The sequence below is a fragment of the Microtus oregoni genome, unplaced genomic scaffold (assembly GCF_018167655.1).
Source record: "Microtus oregoni isolate MIOR12 unplaced genomic scaffold, Mior012 000015F_ref0000493, whole genome shotgun sequence".
Classification (NCBI taxonomy): domain Eukaryota; kingdom Metazoa; phylum Chordata; class Mammalia; order Rodentia; family Cricetidae; genus Microtus; species Microtus oregoni.
Window position 1 is genome coordinate 26,542,175 of NW_024543074.1, and position 24,538 is coordinate 26,566,712.

General features: G+C 51.7%; 1 protein-coding gene across 1 annotated transcript in view; it reads left to right on the plus strand.

Moving 5' to 3' along the window:
• Positions 1-24,283, plus strand: part of Pitpnm3 (PITPNM family member 3) — an 89,278-nt gene extending 64,995 nt beyond the window's left edge. The window contains exons 7-20 of the mRNA XM_041664750.1: positions 1,475-1,664; positions 2,061-2,183; positions 2,555-2,736; positions 5,991-6,163; positions 7,653-7,823; positions 9,073-9,267; positions 10,058-10,206; positions 10,987-11,103; positions 12,797-12,913; positions 13,206-13,354; positions 13,567-13,716; positions 15,443-15,626; positions 19,700-19,828; positions 20,349-24,283. Of these exons, the coding sequence (XP_041520684.1) occupies positions 1,475-1,664; positions 2,061-2,183; positions 2,555-2,736; positions 5,991-6,163; positions 7,653-7,823; positions 9,073-9,267; positions 10,058-10,206; positions 10,987-11,103; positions 12,797-12,913; positions 13,206-13,354; positions 13,567-13,716; positions 15,443-15,626; positions 19,700-19,828; positions 20,349-20,654 (2,335 nt within the window). The 3' untranslated portion in view covers positions 20,655-24,283. The remainder of the gene's footprint in view (positions 1-1,474; positions 1,665-2,060; positions 2,184-2,554; positions 2,737-5,990; positions 6,164-7,652; positions 7,824-9,072; positions 9,268-10,057; positions 10,207-10,986; positions 11,104-12,796; positions 12,914-13,205; positions 13,355-13,566; positions 13,717-15,442; positions 15,627-19,699; positions 19,829-20,348) is intronic.
• The last annotated feature ends 255 nt before the right edge of the window (positions 24,284-24,538 follow it).

A 24,538-nucleotide genomic window follows, 5' to 3' on the forward strand; every position in this document is an offset into this window, starting at 1 on the left:
CTCAGAGGCTGCAGGATGCCCTCGGGTGGATCTCCATTAGATACACAAGTCGGGAAGGTCTATTGCTTCTTAGCTTAGCCAATTGCCCCAGTATCTGGGGTGATCCATGCCAATTGCCCCCATATCTGATGTGATGCATGTCACACGTAAGATGTGCAGGCGCCCGTGGAGCAGCTGAGTGGGCGGAGCCTTGGAATCTGCTTCCTAGACAAGGGCTTGCTGCATCCTTCTGTTGTGGGATTTAGGAGCAGCTGAGTGGGTGGCCAGACTCTGGTCCCTCACACTCACAGAAGTCCCAGAGTTAATCTTGCTGGTCCACAATCCATCTCAAGACTCACCCCCAGGATGGCTGACCTCCTGAGCTGGGTCATCCTTATCTCCAGGAAGACGGATGTCCAGGCCATTTGAGGGGAGAGCAGGAGGGAGCTTACCTCTCCCCCAGGCAGCTCTTGCTAGGGCCATTAATCACCGGTAATCACTGCTGGGAGGGAGCTCCTTCTCGGCTAATTAAAATCTCTCCGGCTGCAATCGAGGCCTGTTTCCTCTAATTTGCGTTAGTTGGAGATGAGAAATGGTTGGTGGGGCCTGCCTTACACACTGCTAGGACCCTGCCACCTGCTGAGGGTGCCTAAGTCCTGTCCTCTTCCCTGGATTCTGCTGGTTCTTAGCCCCATCTGCCCTAGGCTTTGGGCACTCTGGAGCTAGGCACATGGGGGTAAGGACAGGCTATTGGCCCTGGGTAGGAAGTTCTCAGACTCCTTTTGTGTCTGTTCTAAAAAGCCAAGGCCAACAGATCATCAGGGTTGGGTCTGCTGGGAGACAGAGGCAATCCAGGTAGGGATGGGAAGACGGGTGGGTCTGAGCTGCCCAGAGAGGGAGGGACTTCCTAGTAGGGAGATGGAGGGGTGCAGTGGCCTCTGGGAGTGGAGTTCTGTAGGGCAGGCGCCCAACCCTCTCTGTGAAATTTGAAGCAGAAGTCTGTCCCTTGAATACAGAACATACTGTCATACAGGCAGCTAGGAGCCCCTTCACACTAGGGCCATTGTCTCAGTTCCTCACTGGTCCTCCTTAGGTTCCCCCAAAGCCTCTTTTTAGAGTTAATTCAGCCTCTTCCTCCTCCAGGAGGTCTACCATGATACCTCTTTCCCACGCTGTTCTGTGTTGGCTGATTCTCTAGGTTCTTTCAGAACTGGGGTGTTTTTAGGTTCTTGCCAAACAGCATGGCTATGCCACACAGCAAGACTGCCATGGGCTGGCATGTATGGAGTCAGCTCAGCCTTGAATCCTCATCCTTTTCCCTCCTGCGCCATCCTTGTGCTTTGCCTCATGGGACCTAGCCTCATAGGTCCTTAAAATTTCTCTGCAACTGGACCTAGTGCCCAGGCGGCGAGTATGTTCTTCCAAAGAGCCCACAGTCCCACGTCACCCACTTCTTGGTCCTAGCTAGGCTGACTTTGGGTCCCCGTGTCTGCAGCCTGAACCCCTATAGCCACGACGAGGGCTGCCTCAGCGCCAGCCAGGACCACGTTCCCCTGGCTGCCCTTCCCCTGCTGGCCATCTCCTCTCCACAGTACCAAAATGCTGTCGCCACTGTCATCGAGCGAGCCAACCACATCTATGGAGAGTTTCTCAAGTCCTCTGATGGGATTGGCTTCAGTGGGCAGGTAAGAACCTGCTTTCTCTCACTCTTAGTTAGCTGCTGCATAAAAGAGGGCCTGGGGTCTGCTGTGGGATCAAGGCAGGCTAGAACTGTAGCCTCTGAGTTTGGAGGAGCCTTTTGATGGGTTTGGTATTCTCCTTTTACAGACAGAAACACTGCCCTCATTTGGAGTCCATGATGACCCTTAGCTAGCCTGACTCCTAATTGTGGCCTGACCACTCACCTTGGGCTGACTCCAAAGGAAATCGGTTGTCAGGATGTGCCTACCCTCCATTTGGGCTCTAAGCAATTCCTTAGGACAAGTTCCTTATTCTCTCATGGGAACATACCCCTGTTCTGGCTGGATTCGGGGTGAGAGGGTTGTGGCAGGCAAGCCTGCAGCCCAACTGTGCCTCTGCAGGTGTGTCTCATCGGGGACTGTGTGGGCGGCCTCCTGGCTTTCGATGCCATCTGCTACAGTGCGGGGCCCTCAGGGGACAGTCCTGGCAGCAGCAGCCGGAAGGGAAGCATCAGCAGTACCCAGGTGTGGTCAGGCTGGGGGATGGGAGAGGGTGTGTCCCTGGGTGTCTCTCATAGGAACAGAGGAGCAGGTGGCTCCCCCAGGAAATGCAGTGCTGGGTTTTCCTGTTGAGATTGTGGTGTCTATAATACAAAGGGTTGTATGGAAATAGCAAGAACATGTTTAGCACAGACCAATAAAGAGGCCCAGAGGCGGTCTACTAGTATTTGTCTCTCTAGGTGGTCATAGGAGATGGTCTGTGCCTACACCCCCACCCCTCATCACCATGAGGTGTTTGAAAGCTTAGTTTCCACATGGGAAGATGGGGCTCATTTATGCCCAGGGGAGGAGGCAGGGCCCCAGGGCCCCTTTGATCGTTATGCTTTCTGCTCAAGGACACCCCTGTGGTGGAGGAGGACTGTGATCTGGCCAGCAGTAAGCGTCTCAGCAAGAGTAACATCGATGTATCCAGTGGAGTGGAGGATGAGGAGCCCAAAAGGCCATTGCCACGGAAACAGAGCGACTCCTCCACCTATGACTGTGAGGCCATCACCCAGCATCACGCTTTCCTTTCAAGGTAACCTTCCTGGGCCGCTGCCTTCACAGCTAACAGCATCCGTTAGTGTAAGGACCTTGGTCAGAGTCACCAAGGGGGTCTGTGACCAGGCAGTAATCCCAGACCCCCCCACAGGGGCCCATAGGTAGTGGGAATTTTGTCACCACTTGTCATTGGCTCAGCATCTACACCACAGATTTTCCTGTTTGTCTGTTCCTCTGTTCAAACCTGCAGATACTGGACATGATCTGTTCTACCTCTCTGGGCTTCCATTTCCTCTTCTGTGAAAGGATAGGATTGCCCAGTGGCCCCTTGGTATAGCTTAGAGAATCTAGAGAGGTCACAGATGGGGGTATACTTGGTGGGATACCCCAGGGGTTCATATTTGTTCTCCGAGGAGGGAGTGTCACTCCGCTAGGTCCCAAAGATCCGGGGCCAGCATTCTGCTCGTCCTTCCTCACATCCATGTCTTGGGCATGACAAACTTCATAAACTACCCTTTCACTTTCTAGAAGAAATGGTTGGTGAGCAGCTAAAGGAACCATCTGATCATTGATTCAGGTTGAGAGAACTGAGCATTGAACATGGACCAAATTGGCACAGGGTGGGGCACTTTTCCTCTCTGTTTCTCTCCAGTTCTCCCTTTTGCTCTCCTCTCCACCTTTTCTCATTGGCTCCCTAACTGATAAGTATCATGGATCATCAAAAGAGTGGTTATTTTTTACATAATTTATGTGTTGTTTTACTTAAAAACAAAGAATCCAGCCTTGTATACTGTGAACTTTCCCTCATATGATTAAAAATACTTGGTAAATATTCTTTCCTCTCCTCCCCTCTCCTCCCCTCCCCTCCCCTCCCCTCCCCTTCTTCTTCTTCTTCTTCTTCTTCTTCTTCTTCTTCTTCTTCTTCTTCTTCTTCTTCTTCCTCTCTCTCTCTCTCTCTCTCTCCCTCTCTCTCTCTCTCTCGACAGGCTTTCTCTGTGTAACTACTCTGGCTGTTGTAGAACTCATTTTGTAGACTAGGCTGGCCTCAAACTCACAGAGACCTGCCTGCCTCTGCCTCCCGACTGCTGGGATTAAAGGCGTGTGCCACCACAGCCCAGCTGGTAAAAATGCACTATAAATTTCAGTGAATAACTGCTTCCTCAATCCCACTAACTGAATATTTTGTGTTTTTCCAGTTCTTTGCACTTATAAAAAGCACTGGACTGGTCATATTTTAAGAAAGATTAGTTTGTCTTATGTATGTGTGCCTGCATATGTCTTTCCGAATACTTGAAGAGGCTGGAAGACAGCACTGGATCCCCTGGATCTGGAGTTACAGGAGGTTGTGAGCTACCTAATGGTGGCTGCTGGGATCCAGTTCTCTGCAAGAGCACAACGCTCTTGACCACTGAACCATCTCTCTAGCCCCTAGGCTGGAGATCTTTGTGCATAATCATTAATGTATGTGCTAGACTTACAGTAATGACCAACCATGGTTTGAAAATATGAACTAGAAAATTCCAGAAGTAAATCAGTTCTAAGTTGTAAGTTGTACACTCTACAGAGCAGCATGGTAAAGTCTCATGTTGTCCTACTTGGAGTCACTCCTTCGTCCTGCATATTCTGTCTCTCTGTGCTACTTACCTGTTGATCACTTGGGCCGTCTCAGGTGTTAGATCCACTGTCATGGTACCACAGTGCTTGTGGTCATATGTATGCCCTTGCTTTACTTTGTAATGTTTCCAAAGTGTAAGAGTAAACAATGATGCTGGTAATTCAGATATGACAAAGAGAAGCTGCTGGGTGTCTAAGAGGAAATGTGAAAGTACAGCATTTTGCAAGGGACACTTATATAACTTTTATTACGTGTATTGCTATAATTTTATATTTTATTATTAATTGTTCTCTTAATTGCCTATTGTGTAAATTAAACTTTATCCCAGGTGCTTTAAGTATAGGAAAAAGCACCACATGTAATGGGTTTGACACTTTGCCACTGAGGTCTTGGGATATGTTCCTGTGGATGAGTGGGAACTTTCTGTACTTCCTGCAGGGGGATCCCAGGAGGCGGAATAGGAGGCCGCAGGTTCTGTGGGGTTAAGTTTTGAATGTTAAGGCTCCTCTATCAGATCAGCTCTGGAACAGCGGCCATGTGCAAAGGAGGGTTGCAAAGTGAAAACCTCAACATTTCTGGTTCATCCTTGAAACAGCCTCCAGGAAAGCCCAAATCAGGAGAGTGCCAGACATTGGCCACTTTCAGTAGCGAGCCCAACACAGCCAGGTTGTTGGGTTCTGGTGCAGGAACAGATGGCTGTTTCTCTGGTAACTAAGTAGTTGGCACATGTTTAGGGACCAGGCTGTACATGAGATATACGTAGTTGAGCTTCATCATCATTGACAGGGAGAGCAGAAGGCAGAAGACTGGGTGCCCTGTTTGCCTTCTGGCTCGCTCCCGAGGGTGGACCTCTTGCCTGTAGCATTTTAACTGTTACTTTGAAAGGTTTTTCTCCAGCTTGAGTGTTTTAGATGGGTTGGCTTTCAGAAGTTGGCTGATACATCATGTCATTCCCCTGCTGTGGTCTAACCCCTGTACTGTCCCTGGTGCTTGTTGGAAAGCCAGAGAGGCAGCTTTGGCTTCTGTTTACGTTCAGCATCTGTGGCTAAACACAACCTAGACAGGCTCTTGGGATGAGAACGTGGGATCCTGCTCTTTGGCACCTGTCCAGGGGAGTGGGGAGGCCAGATTGTTTGCACCTGTGTCTGCCTGTGGCCTGGAACACGAGTTATGGTGGAAGCCTTGGTGTTGGCAGTGCCAGCAGCAACCAGGTCCCCGTGCTGGCCAGGATGGGCTCTCCTGTGGCAAGTGCAGGGGCTTTCAGGGTGGCTGTCAATAAACACCATGGGAGGTTCCGCCTGTCATTCAGGTGCTCAGCCAGCTTTCATAAGAAAAGTTGTGGCAGATCCCAGCTACACAGATTGCTTAAACATGGTTTGTGGCTGTCTGACATGGCAGAATAAATCCAGGCGGTAGAAGCAGGTGGCCCACAAAGTCTTTCAGACTCACCACCTGGCCCTGTGCAGAAAACGTTTGCTGAACTCGGCTCCAGCCAAATGTTGGCTAGGCCTGAGTGGCTAATGCTGAGGGTCTCCAGCCAACAGTGATCTCTGGTTCTGAGTCCCCTTCCAGTGATAGAGGGTTGGGCACTCTGCCCTCAGAATGCAACTGTGCTGCAGAGTGGACATGCCCATGGTCCTGGCCCTCCTCTGATCTGCCATTCCTCACTCCGGCAGCATCCACTCCAGTGTGCTGAAGGATGAGGCCGAGGTTCCTGCAGCTGGCACACCCCAGCTCGCTGAGGTCAGCCTGGGTCGCTTTGACTTTGACGTGTCTGACTTCTTCCTCTTTGGCTCACCCCTGGGCCTCGTCCTGGCCATGCGGAGGACAGTGCTGCCTGGGATAGATGGTGGGTATGGTTATTAGGCCAATGGCTCAGGGGATCAAACTGGTGGAGTGGGAGGGTGGACAGAGTGGTGGAGGCAGGGTAGATGGAGAGAAAGGATGGAAGCTGAGGGAGAGGCCAGGCGGCTTCTCCGGGTGGGTCAAAGGTGAGGCAGCTTGATGGACGTCACTGTCCCTTTCCTGTGTCCCTAGATTACTTGTCTCAGTCATGTCCCACGAGAACATGGGCCACAAGCATTCTCCTTATCACAGCAAATCCTCCCTCCCTCCCTGTCCCCAGCAAACTTCCTGCAGTCAGTTAGGTCTCAGAACCTTTCTACCCAAACTGGCACTGGTGCCTTTGCCTACAGAGCATCTGAAGCCTAAAGCTCTTGCCAGCTCATACAAGACAGACTTATGATGCCATTTGACCAGCCTGGGCCTTAGGAGAGTCTAAGGGCAGGAGTGCAGGCAGTTATTCATTGCTCTCTGCTGAGGCTCTGAAGTGAGGGGCTGAACTGAGGCGAGGCACTCAGTGTTGCAGAGGAGCCTTAGGACCCCTTAAATGCAGCCCACTCAAAAGCCCTTGACCCAGGACAGGTGGGAGGCAAGGACCTTTATGGCGACACCTGCTGGCCAGTGGCAGAAGTGCTTCACCTGCTCCGCCTGATGCTGAGAGCACCCGATCAAGGGCCTTGCATTGACTTAATATATCCGGTAGTGACTGAGTGGTGGCGAGAGGGTCTGCAAGAAGTGCTCCAGTGTGGATACAGTCAACACTAAAAGGAAATATTACAATAGTAAAATAAAGGCCTGGGATTCTGAAGAATCGACTGTTTGAGCACAGGGGAAGAAAAGCAGCAAGTTTACAGATGTTTACCAGGGCGGCAGTACTGGGTACCTACAATGGTGCCCTCAAGGGGAGCAGATTGACAAGGCCTTCAATGCCAAACTGGGCATTTTGTTTCTGAGTAGTGTGATGGCTAGTTTTCTGTGAAACTGACCTAGGCTAGATTCCTCTGAGAGGCAGGAACCGAGGGAACCACAATTGAGAGGGTGTCTCAAGAAGATTGGCCTGTAGGCAGGACTGTGGGGGTGTTTTTTTTATAACTGATGATTGATGTGGAAGGGCCCAGCTCACTGCAGGTGGTCCTGCCCCTGGGTGGGTGGTCCTGGGGTAGATATGAAAGCAAGCTGAGTAAGTCAGTAAGAACGCTCCTCCATGGCTTTTGCTTTAGTTCCTGCCTCCAGGTTCCTGCCTTGAGTTCCTGCCCTGACTTCCCCCAGTGATGGAGTGTGACCCGAGAGTTGTAAGATGAACTAAACCCTTTCCTCCCCGAGTTGATTTTAGTCACGGTGTTTGATCACAGCAATAGAAACCCCAACTAAGATTGGTAGCAAGGACCCAGGGGAGGTTCTTGAACAGGAGATAAGGCTGCTCAAGGCCGCACTCCAGGGAGCCCTTTAGAGCCTTTAGAAAGGGCTTCTGCATGTGTCTTCTCCCACTCACCCAGGTTTCCAGATGCGGCCTGCCTGTAGCCAGGTCTACAGCTTCTTCCACTGTGCAGATCCCTCTGCCTCGAGGCTTGAGCCACTGCTGGAGCCCAAGTTCCACCTGGTGCCTCCTGTCAGCGTGCCTCGCTACCAGAGGTTCCCCCTGGGCGATGGACAGTCTCTCCTGCTCGGTAGGTCCTGGGACTGCGACACCGTGCTGAGTTGGAGGCTGGTAGGTTCTGGAGATGTTCTTTCTGGTTCCGCCTCTCAAGTTGTCAGCTGTCGGGTGGCTCATGGGAGCAGGGCTGTACTGTTAGAGGAGTGGGCAGGAAGCCAGCTGGCTTCAATGCTTTAGAGTGGCTGCTTATGCCAAGGACCTGCTCTGTGCCAGGCATCGTGGTGCCAGGGCTCTGCTCACCCCACACCCTGCCAGGCTCCCATTTGAGCTTCAGTGGCTAAGGCTGGGATAATGGTGGGGTTGTTGACTCTGAAGGGCAAGTTAAAGGCACATTCCCAGTACTGTTTCCCAGTGCCCACCCTGTACCCTGCAAAGATATATCAGAAAGTGTGTCATCCTGGTAGGCTTCATGGAAGAGGTAGCCTTTGGCCAGGGCCTAGAGAAGGGGTGTGTTTGGATAGGTAGAGAGGCATTGGGGGGGCAATAAGAGCAGGGCAGGTGGGGTTAGAGAAGGACCAGTGGCTTCTAGGTTCAAAGGGGGTATGTGTGTGACTGAGGATGTGGCCAAAGGCAGACCTGGAATGGATAGTCAGGCACTTGCCAATCAGAGTCTTGGCTCCATAGCTCCCTATCGCCATTGAGGAACTCCAGCCTAATCCTTTTCCAAGGTTTGAGCCAGAGATGAGGGGATGCTATTCCTGGGACTCACTTCAGGGTTAAAACTTACCCTTCCTTGTTCTTCATCTCAAAGGGATATATTTGTCTAGCACTTCCATGACGAAGCAAGGCTCCAAAGTTCCCTTCTGCTACCTTAAATGTTCCCTCTGAAAAGGGGATCCTCCAACCTCAGATGTCTCTTCCCCCATGACTCCAGCTTGTAGGCTTGAGTCATTTTCATCTACTTTCACCTCAGCCATATGCCTCTGTGGGTCAGGAAGGAATTTGATGAGAGAGGACATTGATAGGCTTCACATCATGACCTCAGCTTGGCCTTAGGGCCCAGCTCCCAGGTTTCCCTGCAGCTTTGGGGAGATAGGGTGATGTTGCAATCCCCACTCATGTCTATATTACTCCCAGTTTAATAAAAGGTGAAACTGTTAATGTACTATGCTGGTGTAGGAGGGGAGGGGGTGCTGGTGGTCTGTTAGCTCTGGGCCAGCTGCTTTGTATTTTTAGTCTCTTGCCCAGCATAGGGCTGGCATTAAGTAAGCCACTCTGTTGGAGACTCGATGCTCACCCTGACCTTGCAATTCCCCCTCCAGCTGATGCCCTGCACACCCATAGTCCCCTATTCCTGGAGAGCAGCTCCCAGGGAAGCCCCCCGCTTCTGGATGCCTCTACCTCGCCCCCTCAGACCCCAAGATTCCAGAGGCCAGGACGGAGGCTAAGCGAAGGAAGCTCCCACAGCGACAGTTCAGAGTCCTCGGACAGCCTGGCACCTATGGGAGCCTCCCGCAGTGAGTGAGGTCCTTTTGGGGCCCAGCTTGCCTTTGAGGGCCCTGGGTGGTGGTGGGTCTGCAGCAGCGCTTCAGTGGATGGGATTTTGGGCTGGGAGGAGCTGTGGAAGAAGTCATGGGAACATTCCTGTCTTTGGGAAAAGGGTTGGAGATGGTGGCATGTGGGGGTGGTAGAGGGAGGACCCATTTGGTTTCCCACTGAGTCATCACTGCTTTCCTAGACTAAGCTCTGACCTAGGTTAGAGCCCCAGATGTACCAGCTAGGGTGATGCTTCCCTTCATCCCCACACTCAGCGCTGGGTGTTAAGCCCAAGCCACATGCTAGCCCAACACTAACAGCTAAGCCTCATTTCCAACCTTTGAGTCAGAGTTCTGATTTTGAATGGAGCTTTGACCTCTGACCAAGGCCCACTGAGTTTTTGATCTCAAACATAGCCTTGACCTTTGACCTTATTCATGCCTCTGATCTCTTGATCATGCATTGTGCCCTGACCTCTGCAGGCACAGACTGATTCCTCACCTTGGAGAGAGCCCTTGGGAACTTACTATGGAGCTGCACCAGGGGGTTCAACTATGGCCATCTCTGAGGGCCTGGTCCTCTTCCTTGTGACCAGCTGGGAGCCCATGTTTTAGTGGAGGGTGATTATAAGGGCTGGTGGAAGGGCAGGACTCCCCTCCCCAGCTCTTTCAGGGTAGGTGCTGTGGCCCCAAGCTTGTTGGCACATCTCCACTGAGCCTGTGCCTGCTGGCTTTTGGCCATTCTGTCCTTATCTCCTTCTTGGCCCCACAGTCACAGCCAAGTGGTGGGGAACCAAGAGGATTGACTATGCCCTGTACTGCCCCGATGTCCTCACCGCCTTCCCCACTGTGGCCCTACCCCACCTCTTCCATGCCAGCTACTGGGAGTCTACCGATGTGGTCGCCTTCATCTTAAGACAGGTACTGTGGCTCCCTTATTGGGCCCAGCCTGTTGGCCTATTTGGGGGGGAATCCCAGGGTCCCGGGGTCCCAGGGAGCAGTTGGCCTCTATCTGACAGTGTTGAGAAAGCACTGGAACACTGAAGCGAAAGTGACAGGTCAGAGAAGAACGCCAAATCTCTAGATTAAGTGAAACCTGCAGAGGAAGCCATGCTGATGTGTCAACATGGAGGCTGGAGAAATGCTTCAGTGGAGTGCTGGGAGAGGACAGAGGAGACGAGGTAGGCGAGGGAGTGCTGCAGTCTCATGGAGAACGTGGTGCTATGGACAAGGCATGAGGGTCTCCAATGAGAAGACATGCTCAGATGAGAGGAGCAGGGTAGGCATTTTGGGATGTTGAAGAGAATGGTCCAGCCAAAAAGATCTAGATCAGAGAAGGGAGCCCTGCTGAAGCAACGGCCTCGAGGAAGGAACAGGGCTGAGTCAGGGCTCCGGCTGGCGTTAGGCAAAGGTCACCCACAATAGAGGAGGAGAGGCAGAGAACAAATGAATGCTAGTTAGGAAGCTCCAAGAGTCAGGTATGAATGTCAGAGGCTGCCCCCAAAGCAGAGCTACCAAGGGGACAGTTCTCTGGTTCCAGCTGTCCAGACAGGTAGGACTGGAGACAACTCCCAGGGCCCCAGCACGGTCCAGGCGATGTCATAGGGAAGCCAGAAATAGGGCTTGACTGGCTACTGTCCGGGGAGGCAGAACGGTTGAGGACGAGGACGTGCTCCCAAGCCCCGCCTCCCTTTTGGCTAGGTGATGCGTTATGAGAACGCAAGCGTGAAGGAGAACACTGGCCTGGACCCCACGGCTCTAAGCCCCGCTAACCCCCGCGAGAAGTGGCTGCGCAAGCGGACCCAGGTCAAGTTGCGGGTAAGCGCTTGCTGCAGTCGTATTTGTTGGATAGGTGACCTTGAGAGTCTGGGCAACCATGTACCAGATAAGAACTCTAGTTTCCTGGCGGAGCTCTTCTCCTTTCCTGTTGGCCTGAGTGCTTGCATGAGGGAGCAGCTGTGAGTTCATCTCCCACGGTCGGGCTCCACCTGGAAGTCCAGGGCTCTGGGATGGTAAAAGCAGAGTGGTTGTGGAATGATTGCTCCATGCCAGGCTTCTGGAGACATGGATTTGACATAGATCATCTTGTCTCTCAGCCGTGGAGTAGGGATGGGGGCCATCCTTGCCGCAACAGGATGTACCTACACATCAGGATGAAGGTGGCTAGGATTGCCAGGGCAGACCACACTAGGCTTCTCTAAAGATGGGGCTCCTCTGTAGGGTACTGGGGGATAAAGAGGAGTTTGGGAGGCATTCATTCACGCATTCTCTCGGTCAACTGCCGTCACTGCCTACTCTGTCTCGGATGCTGCGCATCATCCCGGAGTATGCCAACACAGCGTTGCTCTGGTGAGCAGTTCCGCTCTAGTGAGAAAGAACATCAAGCGTGGATCCTAAAAACAGTCCTGGAAGGCAGAGTGACTAATGCTTCGTGAATCAATGTTTTTGTGCATGGACATACACAAAATTACACACCACATAGGTGATGTAATTCACCTGTCACACAATCCAGTGTCAAATAATATATTCACAGCTGCATGCCAACCCAACCACAGTCGGTTTTAGAACTTTTTTTGTCACCTCATAAAAGAAACCTCTTTCTCTGCAGCCCTTTCCCTCTCTGCTGCCCTGGGCTCCTCCCGGAGTAGCCAATCATTCATCTAGTGTTGGTCTCTGTAGTTTCACCTGTTCTCCACGTTTTGTGTATCTGAAGTCACATGTGTGTTTATCTCTTCCTTCTTTCACTTAGCATGTTTTCAGGGTTCACCCATGTTGGGTCATGCATAGCATCTCATCTCCTTTTCCTGACTGGATACTATTCTACTGTATCCGTGTATTCTGTCCATCCAGTTGTCAGTTGATAGGCATTTGGGTTGTTTCTACGTGTTGGCTATTTTGAATAGTACTGCTTTACATACTCATCTATGCAGTTTGTGGGCATATATATATATACATACATATATACATATACATATATACAGATATATATATACACACATAAATGCATATATGTATTTTTATGCAGTTTGTTGGCATATATATATGTGTATATATATATATATATGCAGTTTGTGGGCATATATTTTTATTATTTTGGGTATAGATGAGGAATGGTAATTCTACACTTAATCTCCCGAGGAACCACTGTGCTGCTTTCCATAGTGGCTACCCCATTGTAGACATGGTAGATGGTTCTTTATGCCAAGAAAGACCCAAAGGTGACTGGGTAGTTTCCAGCCCAGGTACCTAAAAATGAAACGCAGGTTGTAAAGGCCAGTTGTCACCTCAGGAGGTGTGCAGACTCAAGAGCATGGGGTCCGCCTTGGTGGGCAGCCTAAGAAGCAGTTTTGGTAGCTGAGTCTGCTTCTGGAATCCTAGTGCATGCAGCTCCTGGATGCCTGACTCAGCTGGGCCATAGCCTAGAAGTCATCCTTTCAAGGCTTTAATGATAAAGCAAGTGTGAGCTTTGTCTGCAAAGGCTGAGCCGGGTTGTTTCTTTCTGTCCTTGCAGAATGTCACTGCGAACCACCGTGCCAATGATGTAATTGCAGCTGAAGATGGCCCCCAGGTCCTGGTGGGGCGCTTCATGTATGGCCCTCTTGACATGGTGGCTCTGACTGGAGAGAAGGTACCAAGGGTTGAGCGTCTCCTTGGCTCACCTGTGTCACATGGCTCATAGTATCACAGACAGAAAGGGTGATAGAAGAATGGTGTTGGAACACAAAGCAGGGAGCCCTTTCCCAGCCCAGCATACCAGCAAACAATAAGGGGAACTTGGTATCTCCAAGGAGGTGGGGAAGCCAGTGTGGTCACCACATAGAGGGAGGGTTATAGGAAATTCTAGGATACAGCAGGCAGGAACCTGTACCTAGGAGTCCTTCAGCCTTTAGCAAGTCCCTCACTTCCTTCACTGACTGCAGGTGGACATCCTAGTGATGACAGAGCCATCGTCAGGCCGCTGGGTCCACCTGGACACAGAGATCACCAACAACAGTGGCAGGATCACGTACAACGTGCCGCGACCCCGGCGTCTGGGGGTTGGTGTCTACCCTGTAAAGATGGTGGTCAGGTAGGACCAGGGTGTGTGTGAGGATCTCATGATGGACTTTTGGGGTGGCTCCCCCATCCAAACTTGGCTGGAAGACAGAGTTTATTTCTGTTTACATGGAGACAGGAAAAGGAAAGAGGCTACCAGCCATGGTATCAGGAGGCACCACCAGGAACCTGGCCCCAGACTGACTGATTTCAGCTGTAGGCTGACGTCAGGCTGATACCTTTCAGGGGTGACCAGACCTGTGCGATGAGCTACCTCACAGTGCTGCCCCGAGGCATGGAGTGTGTTGTGTTCAGTATCGATGGATCCTTTGCGGCCAGCGTGTCTATCATGGGAAGCGACCCCAAGGTCCGGCCAGGTGCAGTGGATGTTGTTCGGTGAGTGTCACCTCCCCTAAGGAAGGTGTTTCCCCAGGGCAGGAACCAGAAGCTTTGGAGGAAGTGCTAATTAGTCATCCCTTGACCTCAAACCAGCTTTCTCTAGGACTTCTCTAGGTCTCTGGGCCTAGGCACTGCCAAGTTCTGGCTTTACCTCCTGTAGCCATTCACTGGGAGTCTCTGGGGAGATCAGTCCCTTTTGTAGACTTTAGCTCATTCATTTGTCCTTCCCCCCTCTTCTCTTCTCCTGGGCATCCTTTCATCTTTTCCCTGAGGTTAGCTCCAGACTCCAGGCTCTTGGGTTCTGCTGTAAAGATTGCTGCTGGTGGGAGAATCTGAGACCAGCGGAGGAGAATAAACCAGGGAGGAGAAATAGTCATTGGTGACAATAGAAGCTTAGATCCCAAGAATGGACAGGAATGGGGGACATCTGGAGTTTGGGGCAGCTGGGGTAGGGTTGCCCTGCCTTGCTCGGGAAGAGAAGCTGGGCTGACTTTGAGGCCTTGGAGAGACAGCTGTCTCCAGCTGCTTTCTGGCCCTGTTGGAGAAGTCCTGCATAGCCTGCTGAGAGGATTGGTTGGTTTATCCCATGGGGGGCTGTGCTCTCTCCCTCTGTGACTCTACCCTCCTTCACCACGGGGCTGCTACACCTTGCTGGCTGTCAGAAGCTGCTTTCTATGAGTCTGACACAGACCTTGCCTCTCTGGGGGTCGCTCTGGGAGCCCCCAGCATCCTTGTAACACCTACACTGCACGTTTTCACATCTTTCCAGATGGTCAGGCCACTCTCTGGATTTAGAAAGCCCAATCCATGGCAGCAGGCTGACGGCTAGTGTCATAATAAACCTACCCAGATCTGGGCTCATCTGTACCGTGGGCCGTCCATGGAAAACAGTAAAGAACTGATTCTACCCGGGAAGTGAGAATCTCCTGGAAGAGGGACCCTGAAGAATGAAAATGTAGATAGGCAGGGTGTCTAGGGGAGGGTCCTGAGCCAAGAGCACAGGGTTTGTACAGGTTTGCCTCGAGCAGCCCTGTGTGGATAGGGAGGTTCTACTCATCAGAGTGCAGTCCAAGAGTAGAGGGAAGTCTTTAAATATGGGATCCAGGCGTGGTTGCAGGAATAGGAGCAATGGCTTTGGGTTTGTGGTTTATAGAAATTGCCAGGAAACAGTCAAGGATGATAATGAAACCAACTTTACCAGGTAGACTAAGCCAGTTGGGTTTGAGATCAATGCCTTTATCCTTGGAATCATCCCATGGAATGTTTGGATGATTAACCCCATCTTACAGATGGGGAAACTAAACACACGCACGAGAGAGACTAGTTCCAAGTTACACAAGGTCAGATCCAAGTGGGAGAACAAGAGGGAAAGTGGTCACCAACGACTTTCGTTGTGGCCCATGGGAAAGATAGGGTGGAACTAAGGACCAGTCACTGAAGGTGGGCACAAAGCCTCTGGCCTGGGAGTATTGCAAGCTTTTTTTTGTTAGTGGAGAAGGCCAAAGCAGGAGAGGTAAAGGTGAGGAACCAGGTCGGGCCAGTTCTCATAGGCCATCTGGAGGAAGTGTACACTATTCACCCACCTGAAGCAGGAGCGAGGACTTGAGAGCCCTCTTACCACTGCCTATCGCTTCTCTAGAGGGCAGCAGCAGCCAGGACAGGTACTTGGGTAGCGGGCGGCCTGCAGGGGCCGAGCTGGACCCAGCAATGCCCATCTCACCAGGCACTGGCAGGACCTGGGCTACATGATCCTTTACATCACGGGGCGGCCGGACATGCAGAAGCAGCGGGTAGTGTCGTGGCTGTCCCAGCACAACTTCCCACAGGGCATGATCTTCTTCTCGGACGGACTGGTGCACGACCCGCTGAGGCAGAAGGCCATCTTCCTTCGCAACCTCATGCAGGAGGTGAGTGTGGAACCGGGGAAGGACTGAGGCCACACCCACGCGAGCGCCCCAAGGCAGCGGGCAGGCCTTTATTAGCCAGAGAGGAGTTAATTCTGGACCCTCTGCAAGCTCCTCCCCTTTTCAGGCCCAAGGGGTTGGGCATTGGGATCCTCTGCTGGTGAAGGGAAGGGAGGCACGTTTTTTTTGTTGGCAGAGCGCGTGCCTCTCACGGGACCATCTTAATAGAGCTAAGAGGCAGGTGTTATCTTCATCGACAGATATTCACGCTTTATCTTCTCCTGACTCTTGTCTCTACATCTGGTTATTCCTGCAGCCTATTGAGACATTTCAGGCTCTGTTGTGTTTCTAGTTGCCGGGTGCTGTTGTTTCTAGCCCCATTTCCTGAATCTGTCGCCCAGAGCTGTGATTTTCCAGCTGCACTTAGGAATCATTTTTAAAAAAGGCAAATTCTCAGGCTCAGAAACTCTGAGTTTCTGCTCAGGCAGCGGAAACTCTGGGAGGAGACTGGGACATCTTTGTGCAAAACCCTCAATGAAATCCTCACCCTGTGGGATTAGAAGTAGGGTGGTGGGGAGGGGGAGGGGGAGAGGAAAGAGAGAGAGAGAGAGAGAGAGAGAGAGAGAGGAGACTGACTTGCAGATGAAAAGCAGGAGTAGACAAATTAAAATTATACGAGTTCAAATTTCAGTGCCCATAAATAAAGTTTTATTGGCACAGGGCCAAGCTCATCTGTTTATGTATTGTCTGTGGCTGCCTTTACGATGCAGTGAAAGAGCCGCCCAGTCGAGTTGCTGTGGCAGAGCTCAAAACCTAAAATATTTACTGTTTGGCTTTTCAAAGAAAAAGTCTGACAATCACTGATTTAGAGAAAGAAAGGCATGCAAATTGACAATTAGTGGTGTGTGGCAGAAAAGGGGCAATATTGGCAAACAGAGGAGAAAGGACCTAGGTTTGCCCGGGAAAGCTGAGCGGCTTCTCATACATAATAACTTCTGGGCTTAGTCTTGACCTATGAGTATGAGTTGTCTGGTAGACGATGAAACGGCATTTGCTGGGCCTGGGGAAATACAAAGACAGACGTGAAATCAAGCTTTATTTGAGACTAGCTCTGTGGGAGGATGCATGTGCCACGCTGGTTTATGGAACTTCTCGAAGAGGGTGAGGCAAGGGGGATTTGAAAAGGTAACGATGGAGGGGGATGGCAAAATGTGTCCTAAGACAATAACTGTTCAGCTGTAACAAGTAGTAACAATGACGACCTCAGTCTGAGCATGCACGGACAGTTGCCGAGCGAATGTTCTTGGAGAAATCATGCTTGTGTGAGATTGCTGTGACCTCTTAAAACTTAATTATTATCTTTTAGATCAGTCTACCTCCCAGGTGCTGGGATTATGGGTGTGTGTCACCATATCTGGACATTGCGTTTTTGTGTAAGGTTGTGGTCCTGGTAGAGTGTGTGTGTGTGTGTGTGTGTGTGTGTGTGAGAGAGAGAGAGAGAGAGAGAGAGAGAGAGTTATTATGAGGCCATCACGAGTGTGAATACCTCCTTCATAAACTCTTGACTTGGTGTTTTTGATGGGGTTGACTCAAGTGATTCCATTATGATTTTGACAACTTTCACCAGATGCAAAGGTGCAGGGGTGAGAAATAGTCTGGGCTGTTCTCAGAACTGAAGCAATACAGGGTGGGGGTAATGCAGACAGGGTCATATCAAGAACAGGTGGGAACTGAGATCCTAGAGATCACTAGGGACCCAAACTTGCTAGGTTTAGAAACCCTGGAAACAAGATCAAGATCTTGGGCTCTCTGCTGAGGGCAGTGTGGAGCAATTGGGGAGTTTGGACTAGGGCTGTGACAGCATCTAGTTTGGGTTGTAGGAAGATCCCTCTGGGAACTCACCGGAAAACACAGTGGCAAAGTGAAGAAGGGAGGGTAGTTAGGAGGCTGTTACCCCAGCAAGAAGGCTAGAATCCAGACAGACAGTAGCTATGCTATGGAGAGAAAGGCATGAGCAGCCAGAAGACTGAGCAGTTGGCATTGCCAGGACTTGGGAATGGTTGATTCATGGGCAAGGCACTCTCAGTTGTCCTATTACATGACCAAGAGAGATCAAGGTGGCATTGGGCTTATTTGTGTTGTTCAAGATGTATCTCCAGGATCTGGGGTAGTGGTGGCACGCAGTAGGTGCTCAGTAAGTGCTAGTAGCATGAATACATACATGAATAAACAGATGAAATGGGAAGGGCTACAGGAGAAGGGTCAGGCAGGTAGAAGATGAGGTCAGATGTGTACACGAGGACACTGAAAGGGCCATGGATCATGAGCCATGCGGATCCCAGCACATAGATCAAGGCAGTAGCCTGGGCTGTAGGCAGAGACTGGAGCCCTGGATACAAGTCAGTGGAGCTGCGTGGGGGCAGGGCAGGCAGCACCCAGGGATGGATGGAGCTAGGTGAAGTTGTGCTGTGCTTCTGGGAGCAGGGTGAAAGCCAGCTGAGAACAGGGAGAACAGTTGGGGAGGAAGAGGCCAGGGCAGGAAGGGTTTCAAGCAACAGACCCTCTCTTGTGGAAGTGGGACAGTGACAGCTGTCTGCTAGCTGAAGCCTGACCAGTGGATGGCCTTGGTGAGAAAAGGACACCTCCAAAGGCCAAGGGGATAGAGAGGTGGGGTCCAGAGGAAGGCAGGTCTCAACCTGGAGCAGGTTACAAGAGTGGGCAGCAACAGGCTCTCCATTTGGACAGTGTGTTCTTGAGAAATTGACCCAAGGAAAGGGTTTTTTTTTTGGCTCATGGTTTCAGAGGTGTCTGTCTGTGGTCTGCTAGCTCCATTGCTGTAGGGCTGAGGTGGAAGTAAAATATACTGGTGGGAGCGGGCGGCAGAAGAAAGCTGCTTGCCTCATGGTGGCCAGGAAACAGAGCAAGCCAGCGGAAAGCTTCCTCTAACTTTATCTAAGTCCATTCAGCTGTGAACTCGTCAATGGCTCAACCCCATGGATGAAGTCAGTACACATTAACTCGCTACTTCTCAGTGGCATCACTAGCTGGAGACCAGGCTTCCTGCACACGTGCCTATAGGGCTCATTTCACATTTGAATCATAGTTGGCGGTGTCATCCTAGTGATGACAGTGCACTGAAAGGAGGGAAACTGTAGCTCAGACTTAAGTCCCCTGTTACTATTGCTGTGATGAAGCACCGTGACCCAAAGCAAGTTGAGGAGGAAAGGGTTTATCCTGCTTACACTTCCATATCGTAGTTCATCACTGAAGGAAGTCAGGATAGGAATTCAAGCAGGGGAGGGACCTGGAGGAAGAAATGGATGCAAAGGCCATAGAGGAGTGCTGCTTAATGGCTTGCCCAGCCTCTTCTCTTATAGAACCCACGACCACCAGCCTAGGGAGGCTGCTACTCATAATGGGCTGGCCCTCCCCCGTCAATCACTATTTTAAAATATGCCCCGCAGCCAGATCTTATGGAGGTATTTTCTCAACTGAGGTTCTTCTTTCCAGATAACTCTAGCTTGTGTGGAGTTGCTATAAAACTAGCTAGCACGTCCCCAGTGGACATGGTAGGACAGGGAACACACGGTGAGGGTGTAGTGTAGTGAGCATCACCAGCTGGGTAGGTGGGAGATCAAGGCAATTAACTGAAGGAAGCACCCCAGGACGAGGAGGGCAAATCTCTAAACTGGGTCTGGATATTTTGGGGAGCACAACAGACCAACTATCAGGAGGCAGGGGTCACATGGCTAGCCTAGAACTTGCCCCTAGTTTAGGGCCCATAATGCATAACTTGGTCCCACTGTGGGAGGTGTGTGGGGTGTGTGGGTAGGTGTGTGGGGGTGGGAGGGGGTTGAGACTGGGCAGTAGTGTCAGCAAGTAACGTATTTCCATTCCCTGATAGAGCCATAGTCCCCCACCTCAGATCTAGTGTGAAGAACTGGGGCAAGGAGGGGCAGTCATCTGGGGGTGGCTCCTAGCAAAGGTGGACTTGGTGTCTGAGTGCAGATGAAGGGCTCTCCAGCAGGATCTCCCTAGGTCTTCTTCCCTCTTCACCAGCTTGCTTTGTGTTTCAGTGCTTCATCAAAATCACTGCAGCCTACGGCTCCACGAAAGACATCTCGGTCTACAGTGTGCTGGGCCTCCCTGCATCCCAGATCTTCATCGTGGGCCGGCCCACCAAGAAGTACCAAACCCAGTGCCAGGTGTGTGGGAGCCAGGGAAGGGAATCGAGGGCGGCACCTAATCATTCAGTTACTTGCTCATCTCTTCATTTGCTCATTCATTTATCCCTACTGAGCAATGCCTTGGGCCAGGCCCCCTGCTGGACGCAGGGGAGAATCCAAGTGGAGACGGATGTAATGGCATCTAAGGAAAGGGGAAATGGCAACGACTGTTTATTACAAAAACAAGTGCCACTCTGAATGAATGAGTGATGAGGCCCTGGAGATGCGCTGCAAGCCTAGACTCCAGGGTAAAGCTGGCCTCCGGGAAAAGGTGGGGAGGACGACGGACAGCCAGAAAGAACCTGGGGTTGAGTCAGAGTGCAGGGGTGCAGACAGGGGTGCTCAGTGGCCTGCGGGAACCCTAGAACTGTAATGAGCTTCCCTGCTACTGCTTTTGGGGTCCTGGAGAAGCTGCAGACTCCCTTGGAGGATGCCCAAGGGAAGTAGCGATATTGGGGGACACGGTCAGATGCTAGCCTGATGCTTGTCCCCTCCACAGTTCCTGAGTGAAGGCTATGCCGCACACCTGGCGGCACTGGAGGCCAGCCACCGCTCGCGCCCCAAGAAGAACAACTCGCGGATGATCCTGCGCAAGGGCAGCTTCGGGTTGCATGCGCAGCCGGAGTTTCTGCGCAAGCGCAACCACCTGCGCAGGACCATGTCAGTGCAGCAGCCGGACCCACCCGCCCCTAACCCCAAACCCGAGCGGGCACAGAGCCAGCCCGAGTCCGACAAGGACCACGAGCGGCCGCTGCCTGCGCTCAGCTGGGCGCGTGGGCCCCCCAAGTTTGAGTCAGTGCCCTGAAGGGTGGGCGGTGCTCAGAACAGTGGGGGCAGTTAGGCGGCCTGCAGGGAAGGGAAGGGTTGCCTTCTCCCTGATAAAGGCGTTTTCCTGCTTTTTCCCTCCCGTGTCTGTCCAGCAGTGTATGACCAGAGCAGGGAGGGACCTTGCCCTGACACTGGGGAGCTTTCTGGGCTGCTATGGGGTGAAATCGGGGTGTCTCAGTGCAGCCACCGCCGCTTCCCCGTGCCTGTGCTCACAAGCCGGAGTCAGGGGTGATGTGTGAGTGTGACCTTTGGGCCAAGCCTGCCTGTGCCCAGTGTTTGGGTAAAGTTGACCATCTTTTCGAGTCCTGAGGTTTCTGTATCTGCGCTAGGCAGGCTCAAACTAGAGAAGCCCCCAGCGCTAGGTAGACTGCCAGACAGGTGTTTACCTCTGGCCGATTGCAGGTGCGACAACTTGACAGTATGTGGAAGAGTGACATTTGTGCCTGCCCTCCTTGTGACATCCGGGGCACCACTTTGGGGCTGGCTGTCTTATGACACAGTGAGATCACTTTATGGGAGAGGACATTCTCTGGGTCCAATCTGTGTATGTGGAGTCGATCCACAACCCCTGGGGACCGGGTCTGGTGCTGACTGTCTGTCTTGCAGCTGTCCTTTGCTCCCCTTCGTGTTCTCCTGTGGCCCTTGAAGACAGATGTTCCTCTTCCTTGAGTCTTGCCTTGTGCACTTCCCTGAGAGGCTGCGGCCATGGGCTCTGCCCGGAATTGGTCTGGCTACAGTCTGTAGCATATCCTCTTTGGGCCCTGCCTTTTTCTGTAACTAGAAGGGGCCTCTTGGCTGAGATGGGTCCTGGGTTTGATTCCGAGGCTGTCCAGCATTTGAGCTCTCTGGGGCTTCACAGAATGCCCAGTGCCCCCCCCCCCCCCCCCGCATTCCAGCCCTCCCTACCCTGGGATAGAGATTCTAGGTGGGACTGAAAGGGATCCTAGCACCTCAGAGGAAGGAAGCCACAACTTCGTGGAGAAATAAGCTTGTTTGTGTACACCGAGGGAAACAGAAAGTGCTTCCTTACGCCAATAAAGGGGACAACATGGTGGCCCCTTCCATAGCTCTGCTCGGACTGGCTTTTTCTCTTTAGGTTTTCTGGAATGCACAGAACTGAGATCGTGGGTTCTGCAGGTTCATGGACTATTGACTCAAGCTGTTGTATTCTCTTCCCCTCCCTGGCAACTCAGTTTAGTTTGAGCATAGAATCTCCTCTAGGGTAGTCAGACACCTTACGGTGGTGGTAGGGGGTGTTTCTTTGTTGCCAAGTCCCTGGCCTTGGCGAGTTTCCCCCTTGCTCCCTGGCCCAGGCTGACACCTGTTGTATGGCTGCCTGGATGTCTTAGAACCCCCGGATGCCACAGAGGCCAGAGCCAAATATCTGCGTACACAGCAGGCTCCTGTCAGCTCGGTGTCGCTTCTGTTCAATGTCTACCTCTTGCAGCTCCCATGCAGCCTGTGGTGGCTGCTGATGGGGTGACTGGCACTAGGTTGTGAGTTGCTCAGCAAACTGGGTGCCTCACTTGGGCTGGAGGGGGTGTGGGTTCCCAGTACCCACCTGGCTTTTCCCACTCAAATATCTTCTCCAGCCTGCCAGCCTGTTCCCTCTGCCCATCCCATCATATCTGACAGCTCTTTCAGTGGCATCAGCACTGCGCTTGGCAAACCATGCCCATCACTGCCAGGGGGCTGCAGAGAGGGCAAGGAGGTATGGAACCAGCTTCAGCTTCCTCTTTCTATCCTGCCTCTTAGAAGTTCATACCTGCCTCCCTCCATTTCTCTTAGAAGTTATACCTGCCCCCGCTGCCCCACACCACCTTCCTCCACCATTCTTGCCTGTCTTTTGGCACCAAATCATAGGGTATAACCACCTTAAGTACAGTCCTTTCCCCTAAATGCTGTGATTTGAGCTTGGATAGACCTGACTGATTCTCCTCCCAGCAGGAGCCACTGAGTCTAACTTTCAAATGATAAACACCTCTCCCTTTTCTGAGAACCCCAGGCTGAGTGTTTGTGTGAGTGGGGGACCCCCAGAGAGACTGGAGCCAGTGACCGCGCTCTGTGGGTCAGAGCTAGCCAGAGGCCCCACTCCTCTTTTGCTAGAGCCTCACATTGGGGCTAGGGTGATCCCTTTTGTGGGATGCCGCGGGTGTACAGGTGTTGTGAATACCACCCTAGGAGCCGTGGCGCCCGTGTGAAGTAAGCGTTCACTGCTCTGTTTAGAGAACAGCTCAGTCTTGGCTTCCTGGCAACTGTACTCTGTGTGTGCTTTCTGCTAGTGCTGTGTTCAGTTAGGTCAGAGATCAGAGGAACTGATACCTAGTGTTCTCCAGAGGAGAGTGCCGTTGCCTCCTCCAGTAGTTCTGTGACGCCCCATCCAGCTGTTTTCTAGAGACCTTTAGCTCCCGGTGTGCCTGCTCTCCAGCTGCTGAAACATGTTCCTGCTTGACCAAAGTTCCCGTATCTGAGTGGCATGTTTGTTTTTCCCATGTGATAGCTGTCCTGACCTGACTGAGGGATGCCTGACACCTTCCTTTATCCCTCGTCCTGTTGTGGGTTGCTGGAGTCTGCTCTTTCAGCCTCATGCCCCTCACCCCTAAAGACTGACCCCTCCCTGAAGCATCACAAGATATTTTTTTAAAGAAAATAAATTATTTTCATGCATTCAGACAAACAGCCTTCCCGCCTGGGTGCTGGGCTACATCAAATATATCTGAACCCCAGTATTCCTGAGATTGGGGTGGTTTTCTGAAGAAGGGAAAGCTGTATCTAATGGTTTTTAAACTGTACTTCGGGCACTCCGCAGCCCAGAGCTGTGCCCCGGAAGTATCCTGCAGACAAAACATGGCACCTGTCTTTAACTGGGGAATGGACCCTGCCAGACCAATGTGCCCAGGTCTGGAGGAGGTGCCACTTTTGCAGGCATACTCTCCACTCAGCTCAGGTGAAGCCCCGTCTGGGAGGGGCACCCTGACTGTCGGAGCCTTGCAGTTGACCCCGCCTTAAACAACCACTTTCCAGCGGAATCCCCGGGGTTCCATTCCAAGTGCTCTGAAAATTAAAAAAAAAAAATCCCTTTTCTTTCCCTTCTGGGCTAGGGAGGAATTTCTTATACACCCAAGTTAAACGTTTAGTCCAAGTGGCAAAGCCCTGATCTTGCTGGTAAACTAACAGGGAGGTTGGGGGGGGGATCAAAATTTGACTCCACCCTGTGGAGGTGCAGAAGAGGTAGGGGACACCAAGGAACGGTAGGCACAGAGGCAGCGTGGGACATGCCCCCTCAGACCCAGACCCACTGTCCTTTTCTTTGTTTACTCAGTGGTGGCAGCCCGTCTGACCTTGTCTGTGGTCTGCCTGTCCCTGTGTGTGTAACTTCCAGTACTCGCTGTGATGGCTGGTTCTGTGATAGAAAAGGCTTATTACAGTCCTCATGGCTGCCTTGTACAAAATCCGTTAGAAGAGAAAATGTAAAATATCCAATTTCTAACAAGACAAAAACAGCATTATGGAATTAAAAAGATTTTTACAATTGGTCTTGATTTTGATGTGAGCTGTTTTTAACTGAAATGTTGTCACTTAAATAAAAACCTTATTTGCCTTTAAGATGTGCGGTGATGAAAAAGCTTTTCTTTTATCTATTTTTATGTGCATGGTGTTTTGTCATGGGTATCGGGTGCCCTGGGACTGGAGTGACACACAGTTGTGCGCTGCCATGTTCTTGCTGGGAATTGAACCTGGGTCCTCTGGAAGAGCAGCCAGTGCTCTTAACCACTGAGCCATTTTTCCTGCACTCTGGTTCTCTAGGCGAGAAGAACAGGAGCAGAGGGGATGGGAGAGACGGAGCTGAGCTCCAGTCCG